This window comes from Dermacentor andersoni, chromosome 3 (assembly GCF_023375885.2).
Source record: "Dermacentor andersoni chromosome 3, qqDerAnde1_hic_scaffold, whole genome shotgun sequence".
NCBI classification, from domain to species: Eukaryota; Metazoa; Arthropoda; class Arachnida; order Ixodida; family Ixodidae; genus Dermacentor; species Dermacentor andersoni.
The window spans coordinates 165,735,447-165,750,422 of record NC_092816.1 but is presented as its reverse complement, the minus strand read 5'-3'; the positions used below and the strand labels follow the sequence as shown (position 1 = coordinate 165,750,422).

The following is a 14,976-nucleotide window of genomic DNA, read 5'->3' as shown; positions in this document are numbered from 1 at the left end:
GAAGTAAAAAAAGAAAGAGATTAGACTATGTCTTCCGTTCCCAAGGCACGAAAAAAGTGCTATTAGAACGAGCGGACCATGACAAAGGCACCTATAGTAATACACAACGCCGATGAGATTCGCGGAAGCGACACAGAATAAAACAGAGAATTCACGCGTGTATGTATCTTGTCACGTACACAAGGCGTTGGCTTCGCAGTCGTATCTGCACTCCAAGTCGAAGGCGGAGCCCTGCCACCTATTACGTAAGGAGAAAAATGTATTTAAACATAAATACGTTACAGCGATTTCCTGACAACACAGTGAAAGCAAGCAACGTAATTGCTCGCAGTTTGTTTGACCTTGTGTTGAGTTCTGGCCATTCGTTGAGAATAACTTTAAGAAAGAAATCCTCATCATGTGAAGCGAGTTAATCACTTACTCTGGTTCGGCTTGATCCTTGGAGAACTTGGACCAGTACCGGTGCATGGTTGCCCGGCGGAGGAGGTAGTAGCTCTCGGCTATTTCCTTGCGGTTCACCATGGTCTGCAATGTAGCAGGGAGATATAAGGGCGACATGCTTTTTTTTTTGTTATCACCGATCTACCCTGTTGTGTACCTTAGCTAAGGCATCACGTGTTGTTTTAGCAAGCTTGACTTAATGAATAAATGTTTATTCAGCCTGGTAGTCTAAGGCGTATTGGGGGAAGAAGAAAGATTAAGGTGACAGGTACGTGCCCAACAAAGCCGATTCTTGAGCACGAGCTGCAGTATCGAAGCAGTAATATCTCATATGTGGTAGCGGAAATCATTTTGTCTTATCGAGGACAGTAGCTTGGACGTGTTCTTTATAGTCAGCGAAGACGATCCATGCAAGCGTCGTCGAACAGGCGATTGTTGTTGCACTATGCCCTCGTAAGAACGCCGTCACCAAGGCAGCGAAAGCAATCCCTGACTTCATGCTCGCAGCAAAGTACCGTCGACTTTGATGTGTCCAATACTGAATATGAATAAAACCACGGGACTCGCCAAAACCTCGCGTTTTTCTAAACGCAAATTATACTGGAACTATATAGTCTTGAGGTACAAGGTGCTCAAAATTAACCTTTATGGTGTTCTTAAAGTTAGGCACTGGGAGGCACGCGAAGACCGCCTCTGAAATAAGTTAAGTGCCCAGGGGGACACAACGTGAGATCATAATTATCGATGTCAGCAACCCAATGAACTAACATTTTTTTTATTTAAACTTAGAGACAGTCGTCTTTCTACACAGTGTAAGTTGGAGGAATTCTTATGGAGTATATGTGCTCCGAGATGTCCGACTCCAAATTTTAACTGTCGTTCGCATGATTACGCATGCAAGAGAGCGGGTATCGACGCAGAGCTTCTCCCTGATGTGACGCGGCTGTTGCATGCGGCGTTTAGCCTGACAACGGGGCGGAGGCATTGGCAAGGACGATAACTGTCCCCCTTCCCCACTCGGCTGGCGAAGTAAAATATCGAAAACCCGGAACCACTTTCATAACACGCGACCGCATCGTTAGTCTGTAGCGGTGACGGCAGCTGCCGTGCCGAGATAATGGCGCGAGCGGAGAAGCCGGAGGGCAGTGCGCGTGCGTAATGGTGACTAGACGAGCGGGCATGGTCCTTGCCTGGGCTACGCAAATAATGTGACTGCTGATTTCCAAGCATTGTAAGTTTTATTTAAATCAAAAGCAACAACTGCACGGCACACCGCGTTGTCATTTCTTGAGTTCGCCAGCCGAGAGGGGGAGGGGAACAGTTATAATCTTTGCCAATGCCTCCGCCCCGTTGTCAGACTAAATGCCGCACGCAACAGCCTCGTCACATCAGGGAGAAGCTCCGCGCCGATCCCAACACTCTTAAATTAAATTATGGGGTTTTACGTGCCAAAACCACTTTCTGATTATGAGGCACGCCGTAGTGGGGGACTCCGGAAATTTCGACCACCTGGGGTTCTTTAACGTGCCCCTAAATCTAAGTACACGGGTGTTTTCGCATTTCGCCCCCATCGAAATGCGGCCGCCGTGGCCGGGGATCCCAACACTCTTGCATGCGTAATCATGCGAACGAGAATTAAAATTTCAAGTCGGGTATCTCAGAGCAGACACGCTAGAACTCTTCCAAGTGAAACTGTGTAGCAACACGACTGCCTCTAACTTTTCAATACAAACATACCCCCGGCGCAGTCAACAAAAACTTAATTAATCAATTTTAGTTCATTGGGCTGCAGACAGCGATGATTAGTATTTCACTTTGTGTCCCTCTGGCCACACAACTTATTTTGCACAGGTGGCCGTCGTGTGCCTCTCCCTGCCTAACTTTGAGAAAACCATAAAGCTTAATTTGGAACACCTGGTATAAAGGAAATGCAGCGTAGACTCGAGAATGGCCCTCCAGTCATAATTTTCTCTTTGATTAGTGCTTGGGTGCAATACTATATGCCTGTCACTGTGCCTAGAGCGACACTTGAAACCGGCTTGATGCCTTGCCGTTAGCCCACAATCTTCATAATATTCCTCCGATCATATAATCTTCAAAATTTCCGCGAACATTTTCTCAGCTTCTTTTGCTTACCCATTTTATGGAAAACTCCTAGCGCCGTAAGAGTCAATTCAATAGTAAAAAAATGTCACAGTTTCACCCGACAGGCGAAGCATTGATCGCGATAGCAAATTTATTAGACAGCTTTACGAAGTAAGGTTAGTCGCTTTATCAATTGCATAAACTGCTGTGAAGATATGCTTGCGAGCTAAATTAACAAGCACGTTCTCATGCGAGAACAGGCAAAAATGAACCCATCTTCCCCGTGACCGCGGACACTCGCTGTAAGTAAGCTGACGTGATGAACAGCGGCAGCAGCGGCGAGCGAATTCGCCTTCGTGCTCCCTCTCGCTTCAGTGCGTACTAAGCGCGCGAGAACATAGCGTTTCGGGTCAGGTAGCCTGCGAACAGAGCGCAGATTGCCTGGGGCGCACGCTTCGGCGCTCTGCCGCCGCAGCTGGAGTAGAAGAGGAGATGCGCACTAACCTGCTCCCTGCACTGCCCCTCCTAGTGCGCGCACATCTCTACGCTCCCCTCCTCCCCCCCCCCCCCCCCGCCGCTGTTGTGCACGAGAGAGTACAGCGCGCACCTTTCTCGCCTTCCTCGTTTGCGAGTGCGAGAAGACACTGCCGCATCAAGCCATCATTATTCCTGGCTCACCCTTGGACGCTTTCATTCGCAGCTACAGCATAGGGCGCAGGGCCTTGACGATATCGCACATCAAAATTATAGGGTACATCAAGTAGACGCTGATGACGTCGAATTAAATTAGACTGGAGTGTCCATATAATGGCTATCGCAATAAAACATGCGGCAGAAGCATATCAACTGAATAATTAAAGTACGTTGCTTATACTGGAGTCGACAGAGTAAAAATAATCTCTGTGGGCCACCGTACCGAAGCATAGATTCGTGCCAGCTTGTCCGTGTCCATAATCCAAAGAGGGTAAAAGATGTTCAGGCTCATAGTCTTCAGCTGCGAAGAAGTTAAAGAGAGGGGAAGTGGGAGTAAGTCTCGATGAGTCACAATGCAATAGCTGCATTTGATTCTACTGGGTTTTCTCAATCATGCTGCAGGTAGCCTACGCAGGAAATAAATGCCTCGCGAAAGGCGCCAGGCAGTGACAAAGAACGTAAGCAAGGGAACTATATATATACTGACAGTGACAATAATAAAGAAAGGATCCAGGGAGTCCAGTGAAACGACGCTATAGAGAGAATTTTTGTCAACACTGTTACTTCTGTTTCACAATGCAATATATTGTGGTACAAGTTATCAACTCTGCCTTCTTGGGTTGCTTTCAGTCGATTAGTATGTTCAGGTAATATATCCAGTTAACATGAAGGAGCGAAATCACACAACAGAGCTGCATACGCAATTGAACATAAAGAAATAGTACACTGCGCAACAGGCCACAGAACAACACTATTCCCATTCAGGGTATGGCAAAAGAATGTTGAAACTGTCTTTCAGCCGCTGCCTACATAGGGGGCGAGGATTACATTATTCACATTCAGGGTATGGCAAAAGAATATTGAAACTGTTGTTCAACAGCTGCCTACATTGGGGGCGAGGACTTACGGAGTCGCCCCCATAACACATGGCGCTCCTCATAGGTTTGGCTGTCGGCGCTCAATAAAAACACCACGTGGGAGCCCTCCTGGATATTTCACTAAGTACTCTCTCTCGAAACGAAGGAAGGTTTTTGCTGTCAATATAATGATTTTGGACAAACAGAAAGCACAGATTGGTTTACGGACATATATCTTTACCAAATACGTGCACCGAACGCCCACTGCAAGCGGTCGCCGCGATGGAGTCACCCGAACCGGCTTCTTGGGCAAAAAGTTGGCAATCGCAGAGAGCGAACTACGTGAAATATTTTCGTATAGTAGGCTGTCTGTATAGCCAAATGGAGCATAACAATGAAGCCTCAACGCGCGCTGCTATTCCCTGCAGCCCACTCGTCCATCGTGAAGCACGCTCTTTCGGCAATGCTAGACTACTGTAATGCGACGCACTTGAGAGCGCGGCTCGGAGCACCGCACTCACATTTTTTTTCCCCTTGCCACGTTCGCCCTGTCTTTCTCTCCTTTATGTTTTTCTTCCCATCTCCCCCTTTCCCGTGCAGTGCTGTTGAGGTGTCCTCCTGTGAGAGACAGTTACGGCGCTGCACTCATCTCTTCCGTCTCCTTTTCTAAAATCACTTCACACACAGCGACCGCACGGCTTCGCAGTTTCAAAACTGCGCGTCTGCATGCACGTCCGCGCACAATGTTTCACTTTCGCGTCGTGCCGCGAGCTTTAACAGCAGCATGAGTACTCGAGGGTATACACAAGCAACCATTCTTGCGTGGACACTCTCAGAGCTGTTCAAAAATAATTTCGCTATAACTAGGGGCTTCGACGCCTATACGACGGCGACTTGTGACGTCCTGTCGCAACGATTCAATGTTCTTTCTTCTTCTAAATTCTTGGACGTTTCAATATAATTATTTTCTCAAGTTGCGTCGCACTGTATGCTTATCGGTCTTCTCAGTGAGCAATTACCCGCTTGTTCTTTTTCTTGATTCAGTACATTCATTGTTTGGTGCTAACACAAACATGAGCATATGCCATGACATTTTTAATGTGCTTTTTACCGTTCTCTTTCCATCCCACTAAACTTGCCACTGTCTAGCATCGTCAAGTTCACAGATCAAAGCTTCGTTATATTAGTCGGGCAACGCGCACGGGCGAGCGTCTCAGTGCGCGCTTTCGGCTGCTCACCCAACATCGCCACCCCGACGCTGTATCGAAAATATTCCCCTTCACCCTTTCCTCAAACAAATAATATCTAGTGAGGAGCAGTAGGAGGCTGCCTTGCGCAGCTCGAGGGCCGACCTTCAGGAGGTCATCCTGGAGTGGGCTGAGAGGGTAGAGGAGGCCTACTTCAAGTAGTTCCTCCCCCTACCCTCTATTCCGTTGCCCCCTTCCCTTTAAAGAGGGATAAATAAAGTTTTTCGTCATCATCATCATCATCCTCACGGAAGTGCTTGCTGCACACACGAGTTTTAGCCGATGGCTGTTTGTCGGTTCTAAGTATCGCGATCCAAGCTTCACGCAGCTTCTTGTCCTGCGGGTATGGGTGATGGTTGACCCCTGGGTATGTTGTGTACATCCGGCACTGCGGCACCGAACAGTAGCCTACCATGTTACCCGCCTTCGAAGGCAGCCGCTACGTATTATAGGGCTTTGAAGTGTTGTCAGGCACACAGCCGAAGCGGGAAAACCTCCACACTTAATCACAACAGCAGCGCAGGTGGGACTTTGAAACTTTCGTTTTTAGCTCGCTTCGGCGCTTCCGAAGCAGCCGACGCGGCCGCTCAGTCCACGGGGTCCCTCGTACCACGTCACGCCGACGGAGGCGCCAGCTTGTCAGTTGGGGAGCTCACCCCCAATAGTTTGGCGGCTGCTAGTCAGAACAGGTAGAATGGTAAATTAAAGTGCTTGTATTTGGTAATTCGTACGTAAACGTAGCACAAACCGCGCAGTGGTCTTTCGTGTACGTGTATTATTGTTGTTTTGAGCAAATAACGACGGGGAGGCTTACAACTGCATATAAGTAGTTGGAAATTAAAAAGTACACAAGACTCGAAAGTTGTATAACTATGCTACTTTGATTATCCTATATCCTTGTAATGCAGTTTTAATAGAAGCTAATTAGGTAGGGCACTTCTGTGGTATGATGCGTAATTTCTGTTGCTAGAGTAAAATTACGGTTAAATTTCGTTTGGTGGTAGCCAACCAAACTAAGCTGCAATATATATTGCAGGATCCGAATAACGCATAGTAAACTGAACTATTACTTTGTAGAAGAAAGCAGCTACCCCTCGAAAGTTCATAGGTTATAGAAGTAATCTTCTGACACAGTTGCCTAATCGGCGGGTCTGAATTCTGGTGAGCAATGAAAAATAACGCTGAGTATCTTATGTTCACGAAGAACACCAATGAGGTACCCATCATAAGTATTAGAGCTTGTTATGCGCAATGGCTAATTCTTGGAGCAGAGCATGATTATTTTTGTCTTTGTCGAGTATATATTTACTGGTTTATACGGGGACAAAGTGGACTGCGTTGACAGCACGTTACACACTGCACTACTAATGCGCTTACTGCAGGACCTGACAGCAATAAAGTATCGTCGTCAGCACACAAATGAAATCTAACTTCTTTGTCAACGGCAGCACTCGGCAGCACTCGGCCAGCAGCATGCATTTTCGCTGTCATCCGACGGGAGTCGACCTTGTTCACCGACCGCACGCTTGAGAGCAGCACGATACGACTGCGCAAGCGCTCGGCCACGTGGTTTTTTTTTTTTTTTTTTTCATATGTCGCGGGCTTTCTTTGCAAACCAGGAAAAAAGGACTACGTGAGACGGTGTCCTAAACGAAACAACTCGATCGGTGGTTTCTGAAGGTGCTCTACAAATCTGCGTATCATAATTGGGGCCCTCAGCCAATAATAAAAAAGTTGGGTAATGAAATTTAATTATTTAGTGAGTTATTGGGAGAACAAAATATCGTCTGAGTTACTATAGGTTATCGCGAATAGTATGCGTTCGGTTCAATTCGCTTCCGACGCGCCTTTCATTTTTGAATTCTTTGCTCAAGTTATGCGGGACAACCTGTATATATGTAAACAACAATGTACTTTCTGCAGGCTGTGTAAACATGCTAAAAATGTACACGCTCTGTTGGAAGGAAGGAAGGAAGGAAAAAGCGGAGAAGGAAAGCAGGGAGGTTAACCAGTTTAGCCTAACCGGTTTGCTACCCTACACATGGGAGCGGGATGGGGGGATGAAAGATGGGGAGAAGAGATAGAGGGCACATAACACGGCACACACATCGTTGGTTACAGTCTGTCACTCTTGTGCGGTACGTGACATCACTGTCACAGCCGCTTGTCCAAGCCCGTATCCTTCATAAACCGAAGTAGTCCCTTCGTCGCCTTCAGCTGCGATGTCTTCAGTCGGCGATATGTGAAAATGGTTGCAACTGACAATGGTCTATTGTCAAGGTGCGCTAGAACGGACGCCATGGACTGTCTGAACATTATATTCCACGCTCTGTTGGAATTTGTACAGGAATATAAGCCATACAGACTCGTGTAACTGCTGCGCCAATAACTTTCTGTTCTAAAAAAAAAAAAGATGCAGTGGGAGATTTTTGGACCCATTTTAGTACGCTGACTACATATATAATAACTAGTACACAAATGGTTTGTTTTAAAAAAATACTTTCAGACGTCGGTGGGCGTCTATTACACAGTATATAGGGTTTAGCAATACGCTTAAAATGATCTTAATTCTGTTTCGGTTGCAACTTGAAGAATAAGTAGGCGTGCGTACAAACTCTGTATTTTGCAATAGGGATATTAGGTATATAATTTTCAACTTCTTCACTTGTGTCTGGAATGTGAACTCATTTATTACGCTAAGGCAAAGGTTGGCGTCAATTATATTTACTTGCGCCTCATTGTTACAGTCGTTGCAATGCAACAGATCCGCCGGGGTGGCTTAGTGGCTTTCCCCTTGCGCTGCTAAGCGCGAGGGCGCGGCATCAAATCCTGGCCGCGGCGGCCCCATTTCAGCAGGGGCAGAATGCAAGAACGCCCGTGTCCCGGGTCGTTGGGTGAACGCTACATAACCCCAGCTAGTGAAGGTCAACACGGAGCTCCCGCGTTACGGTGTGCCTGACATCGTGGTTTCGGCAGATAAAACCTAAGTATTTGATGAAAGAGAATGTGCACTGCTGTAGCCGGCGAGGCTTAAAGCAGGCTGGTTTCACGTGGGTGTATGCCACGCCCTGAGCGAACGTTTCAAACGCCGGTAAGCATTAAATGCAGCACTGAGGACGACACTGCAGTGTCTCGTACCATGCCCGAGACACGCGTACACCCGCGAAACATTAAATCAGACGTAAAGAAGGGCACAGACACAGGTGGGGCAGCCATGAAGTGATCCGTAAGCTCTTTCTTGACAGAAAATTTTTGTTGGAGCATCGATAAATCTTATGACCACGCATACATTTTTCTACTGAGTGCCGTGTTTGCCCGGCAAGCATAGCGCCAGCCTCGACGCCTGAATGAGAAGCCCGCTTTGCAAAAGAACTGCTTTCACTATGCACGTATCAAGGAATTGATGAGATGCAAACGAGAGGTCAGGGCACAGCGAAACCGACGTGGCCACCGCAGCATTTGCACGTCGCCAGATTGAATTTGAAAGTCTGTCAGTACGCCTCTCGGAAGCCTGTCTGAGCAAGGTGTTAGCTATTAGGCTTAGTTGCAGTAGATACAGGTTTGGTAATTTTATTTCAAATTGGTACTCAAGTGGATTATTATGCGTTATGCACTGACCCGTATGCTTCGTTTCTCGAATAGATTACGTGAGCAATATTTAAGACTTGGCACACGTCGAGAAATACGTATAAGGCCTGAAAGCAGGGGCACTCTGGTGATTCACACACTGGTCATCGTTGGCTATATTCGCATGTCCAGGGCCTTGTGTTTTCTAAGACGGGCGGCCACAGATGATGCGTAGGCGCAGACTAATTAGATTTTGAATTATCAACGACTAGCCAACCCATCGTTCAGCATGCTCCATTCCTTCCACGTTTAAACACTATCTCTCCAAAATCGAGCACAATAAAGAATGAAATTATTTTTTATTAAAGTCGAACAGAACCCGTACTATACCTTGTACCTAGCTGCCATCTTCGATGAATGCTCCATCCAGTGAGCTTGCTCGACGAATGCCTTCATAAAGTAGCGGATACTTTCCACGCTGTAGATTACCTACAAAAAAATATAGAATAGGTCTTGCAGAACGGATAACTGGATCGATTATTATAGACGGTACAAATTCATCTATTTTCTTTTCTTGTTAGATCTGGGTAATTTGAAAGTTATTGAACGGCCATAAATGTGGCATGGGGTAATTATATTTGTCATTCGGGCCAAAATTCTTTGCACTTAAAGTTTAGGCAAGCTGGGAACCTTAGCTATAAGGCAGCGCTGCAGGCATCACTACCAAAGTGAGTTTGGTATTCTTCGTAACGTACACTTTGCTTGCTACCTAAAAAGAAAGGAAAGGTTGTTGGAGTGCTAACATACTTCTATGGACAACAGGATAACCTGGCTTGCGAGACAGAAAGATTAACGCAGAAGCAATCCAGGCATATTGGCTTTTCAGCTGTGCTATTATAGTTTCTAATAGCCAAGCTGCCTATGGCTAAGATCCCGGGATTTCTTCATGGCGTAGCGTCGACGAAAACCAATCATCTTCTACGGCTCATACCCCCAGATTCAATGGTTCATACCACCGTAAGGCAGAGGCTACAAGCACTCAGCAAAGTGAAGCGAACAGTGCATGCATTCTTTGGAGTCATGCATGCAACATACACAACAGCATAAGTTTCGATAAGTAACAAAATCAAAACAGGAATCCGAACCGCATAATTGATGCCAAGGCGCACCTGAGCCTACATGCAATGTGAAGCACGTAGCACTCCCCGCGTACCCTTCCCGGTAAAGATTACTGTTGCGTAAGCTGCCGCGGCGACGGCAGCTTGACTGTAGCATAAGAAGCAGGGGGTGACGCAACTACACTTCCTTGCGTAAAAGAAGAGCCAGCCTAGCAACTGATTTGTGTTGGGACAGTGCTATGCGAAGGTCGCGTATAGTGAGGGCTCCAGAAGAGCAGTGTGCATACGAGGCGCGGTGAATTTCTCTTCTCTCTGGTCCCCTTTCGGTAGGTGCACGACGTAGCGGCGCGAGCCAAATCGCGGCCCGTCGAAACGGCTTAGGCTAGCAATTAGGTAAAGTGCACGTGAATGTCGCCACGTGAATAAATTCAAACTACGTCGCAATGGGTACTCGTTTGCATTGTCGTTGACAGCTTCGCTCTGCAACCAACTTCACAGCGTGTATTGGATCCCTTGTTTTTTTTTCTACTGAACACCCTAACACAACAACAGCTAGCTAAGATAAGGTGTTGGATTCCTTGACCTTTCTGTGCAGCAAACGCAGATGCATTTAGAAAACGCTGTTGTGTATACAAACCAGCTGTATTGGGATGAAAATTTATCGACCTCAGTCTTCTCCTCCTTAAAGCACAAGACGCAGTTGACTTTTATTTCACTCCGTAAAGCTCGCATTTGCCTTGTCAAGTTTGCAGACTAAGCTTGTCTTCTAAACTTATTTGGCGTCTGCGCTGATTTCTTAAGTTGTTAAAATTTACCTTAGCATGAAACCGTATCGAAATACAGCGCTAGGAGTTGAAATATTGATTGAAGTACCGAGATGATAATAAAATTATACAGGTAAATGCTCTACTTCGACTGAAAAAGTTTCAAGACGATTCCTATAAGTGTGCTAGGAAGATCATAACAGTGAAAATAGGACGCGGAAGCATGATAATTATTAACGAAATGTTCCTTGCGAGTAGGGCAAGATAAAACATTCTACTGAACATGAGCGTGCTTTTCATTACGATTATATTACGCAAAAATAATGGCTTCCATGTCAGCTGTTCTAATTTTTTTTTTTACCAAAATGAGGCCCCCTAATTGTCACTTCTTGTCGCTCATGTGTAGGATGCATTAGTCGCCTCGTGAAAATGACTGCTCATGTTCACGTGTGCTTCAAGTTTCGGATATGATGCCGAAAAGACTCACATTATTATAAAATTACTGAAGAATATTGTGAATATTTTTGGAACTACTCTTTGTTGTATCTCCGTGGCATCAGTGGAAAATGTTAATGAGAAACAAAATTAAATTTAGCCAACTTTAGACCTAGTTTGTCTTCAAGACGTATTTTCGTTACTGAGAGAATGTTGGAAAGGGTTTTCGTATTTGGAGTAAACAGTCCTGTCCAGGAGAGTACTAGCGATAGGATTTCCTTTGAGGTTTATCTTAGGCTTGTAATCGGTTTAAAAAAAATGATATATTATCTCTTATTAAAACACTCTTATTAAAGAGAAATCGCAATGAGAAGTTAATGACAGGAAAACTGCCCTAATTACGCTCATAAATCAGTTTTCGAGAGCTCGTTGTAGTAATGGTATTAGAGCGGCAATATCCGGCTGCTACAAAATGCTGTGAGAAGGTTAGAGAATACGCGCCATGAGATTGAGCGTCAAGTATGTGGTTCCCGCGTGTAACTTGGAAAAAAAAGGTATTCTTGAAACACTGGGCGACAGAATACTTACAAAAACCAAAGTGTCGTTTGACACATTTTTGTTACCAAGAAATATTGTCATCGGCAAATATCTTGGGGATTGCTTTTTGTTAATGGAAACATTCTTGAGCGGCACAACCTTACGTGCGAGCTCCAGTGCGCTATGGACTTTCTCATATCGGAAGCTTAGCTTACAAATCCCCGTGTAGAATTTAGGCAGTGCAGTAACTACCTATGTACAGTGACAGAGCTTTCCATATACCCGATCGAGCTTGGAATAAATGAGCAAGCAAGTCATTGGCACAATAGCTGGGAACGTTGTCGGGGAAAAGTGTCCACTGAATGCGTGCCTGGATGCACAGCCCTGGATGCTGCATTAGAGGCGAGGTATACTTTATTTTCTCAAGACCAAATTCAAGGTGTTGGCCAACAGGTGGAAGCACATTGCGGGACAGAAGTTGTATGTACAGGGATCAAGTGCTTTAGACAGGTCAGCCGACGTTTCGATAGGAGGACCTATCTTTGTCAAAGGCGAATAAAATTACAGAACATGCACACACACACACACACACACACGGTACGTGCGTGTTCTGTGTCAATTTTTTTTTGTCCTGTCTCAAGCGCGCGAACCTAAGGCCTTAATTATGATGTACGAAGGAGGCCAGCGTGCGACTTCGCCGTACCTTCTCGATGCTCGGCACGTACACCTTGTTGAAGACCACCGCGTACACGTGCAGCACGACCAGCGGCATGGCTTCTTCGGCCAGGTGCAGGCACACGCGTTGGCGGCTCGCGGCCTCGCCGTGGGACTCGAAGCGTCGCCGCAGACGAAGACGGGCCACTTCCTTGGCCGACTCCTCCGACAGCAGCGGAGACAGCGCGAGCACCACGCGGAAGCCCACGTAGTTGAACACCGTGGCACTGGTAATGCGACATTTGTTGACAGTGAAGCCTTCGCAGAAACGATTGGCGATTTGGGCGAGTTGGAACAGTTCAGTCATAACGGCGCCCAGCGTACTACGCATAACGTGTGACAAAAAAAAAGGAACTCAGAGGGTGTCTTTGCTACATTCTTTTTTTTTTTTGTCCCTCGTTTTGACGTAGTGCACTGACCACCATTTTGGCAGAAACCAAGCTGAGATTAAGGCGTCTTGCGGTTAAATATGACAGTGAATGTACGGACCAATGTACGGGTCGTGAAGTCGCCAAAAATTATACTATACCCGGGTCGCAGAAATGTGTGCCTTAAAGTGCAGAGCACGGTGTTAGAATTCTAGCACTGTGGTGCAGAGTGTGGAAAAATTGTTTACCTCGAGACAGTGTTGAGAATGCGTGACATGTGACCCACGTAGAAAGGGGTCTTGACTCGAATGTAATGCATGTCGTTAACGTTGGTCACTCCATCGAAGACGGTGTTGAGAAACTTTGCCCAGTGCCACTGCGAGAAACAGATTGCAGCTGAGAACAAAGCTAGTATAAAAAACAATAGCTTTCGGCTATTTAAAAATCAACAGAACCGAAAAATAATTAAGATTGAAAATAAATTCAAGAGTTTTATATGTCTGTTGTACTTTTCGACCGATTTCCGTCTATGGGCTGTGTCTTAGAAAGACTTTTGGAGCCGCCTTTGATATAAAGTCAAAGAAACAATCCAATCTGAAGGCCGTATACTTCAATAATTGGCATCAGCCCACCATAACCAACTAGATATCGGGGTACTTGGAGAAAAAGAGGCTCTGCCAATTTTACTTAGTCAACGCTTAACAATTCGCACAACGAGCGCCACACTACAAATAAATCTTCTCGAATTTGCTGTTTGGCACAATCGAAGGACATTAGGTGAATATTTCAAGAGTAATACACGCACACACACACACACACACACACACACACACACACACACACACACACACACACACACACACACACACACACACGTGTGTGTGTGTAAAGGAGGAAAAAAGAAACCGAGGGTGCCGATTTTTATTAGCCTTACAGTGGGAAGCCAACAAACAATAACAAGGACAGCATAGGGAAACTACTTGCAGTTCTTAATTGGATTAAGCAAATGATAAATAAATGGAATTGAAAATAGATCAAGAAAGTCCCAGTTTCCCGCAAAAGGCTCAGCATCGATTGTTATAGAAAATTAGTAAACAGCTATACAAAATAAGGATACTAATTTTATCGGCCGTATAAACATGTAAACATTCGCTTACCAATTAAAGTAACAAGCATGGTGACAGGAGCGCCCAAGCAAACGTGAACACATCGCTCGCTGTGAGAAACACTAGAGGCAGGAAGTACGGTAGCGGCAGTGAAAATTTTACATTCGTGCTGCCTCTCGCTTCAACGCGAACTAAGCGGTGAAAACACAACGCACGCTAAGCTATCAGCACTCCGCGCACTCTGTCGCCATCGCAGATCGCTTTCAAGATAGCGCTCTCGCGATCGCGCCATACGAAGGAGCCGCCAGAGTAGAACACACCCCTTCTCTCTTTCCTCCCCGGTGGCCGCGCGCGAAACTGCACAGCCATCATCGGCTCACCCTTGCACGCTTTCACTCGCACATACAGTATGCGATGCTCGGCGACGATGTTATCGCCCTCAGACTTTATACGAAACATCACGGCAACGCCGACAAGAGAAATGGCAATAAAAAGAACTTGCCGCAGATGTGTCAGAAACCAGCGTATTCGCATCCCACGACCACCTGCAGTCAGATGTTCTTTTCATCCACTTTCGTTTCCATTTATTTATCATTTCTATAATTAAATAAAATAGTAGAAGTAATTTCCTCCACGTTGTCCTTGGTGTCATTGTTTAGTGGCTTCTGATAATATGGCACCATATATATATATATATATATATATATATATATAATGGCCACTAAACCAAAACTCAAGGGCTTTTTGTACCCCTACGTGGACCAATGCGAGAGCACTGCGACGTCTTCCCGTTAACGGGCCGTTTTACGAAACGCAATGGTGTTGTTATAATGTTGCCTAGTGCAATTTCTAGCATCATGTGCCTCAGCCTCGTTCGCGTACTTAGTGGGACGTCCAAAGGAGCCAGCTACTGACTGAGAAATAGAAGTCGAATGCTCGTCCACCAGAATGAACCGATTGGGAGCACCGCGGCGCGCTGCGCGATATATAGGCAGGCCACAGGCGCGGTGTATCTCTGTGACCACGTGACTGTTTGCACCAACC

At 46.0% G+C, this 14,976-nt stretch overlaps 1 protein-coding gene across 1 annotated transcript in view; it reads right to left on the bottom strand.

The window, feature by feature from the left end:
* Positions 1–14,976, bottom strand: part of LOC126524061 (neprilysin-1-like) — a 40,971-nt gene that overhangs the window by 15,438 nt on the left and 10,557 nt on the right. Inside the window, exons 5-10 of the mRNA XM_055067185.1 lie at positions 13,075–13,202; positions 12,448–12,685; positions 9,281–9,379; positions 3,443–3,520; positions 422–525; positions 180–238 (exon numbers count right to left, since the gene is read on the bottom strand). Coding sequence (XP_054923160.1) covers positions 180–238; positions 422–525; positions 3,443–3,520; positions 9,281–9,379; positions 12,448–12,685; positions 13,075–13,202 — 706 coding nt within the window. The remainder of the gene's footprint in view (positions 1–179; positions 239–421; positions 526–3,442; positions 3,521–9,280; positions 9,380–12,447; positions 12,686–13,074; positions 13,203–14,976) is intronic.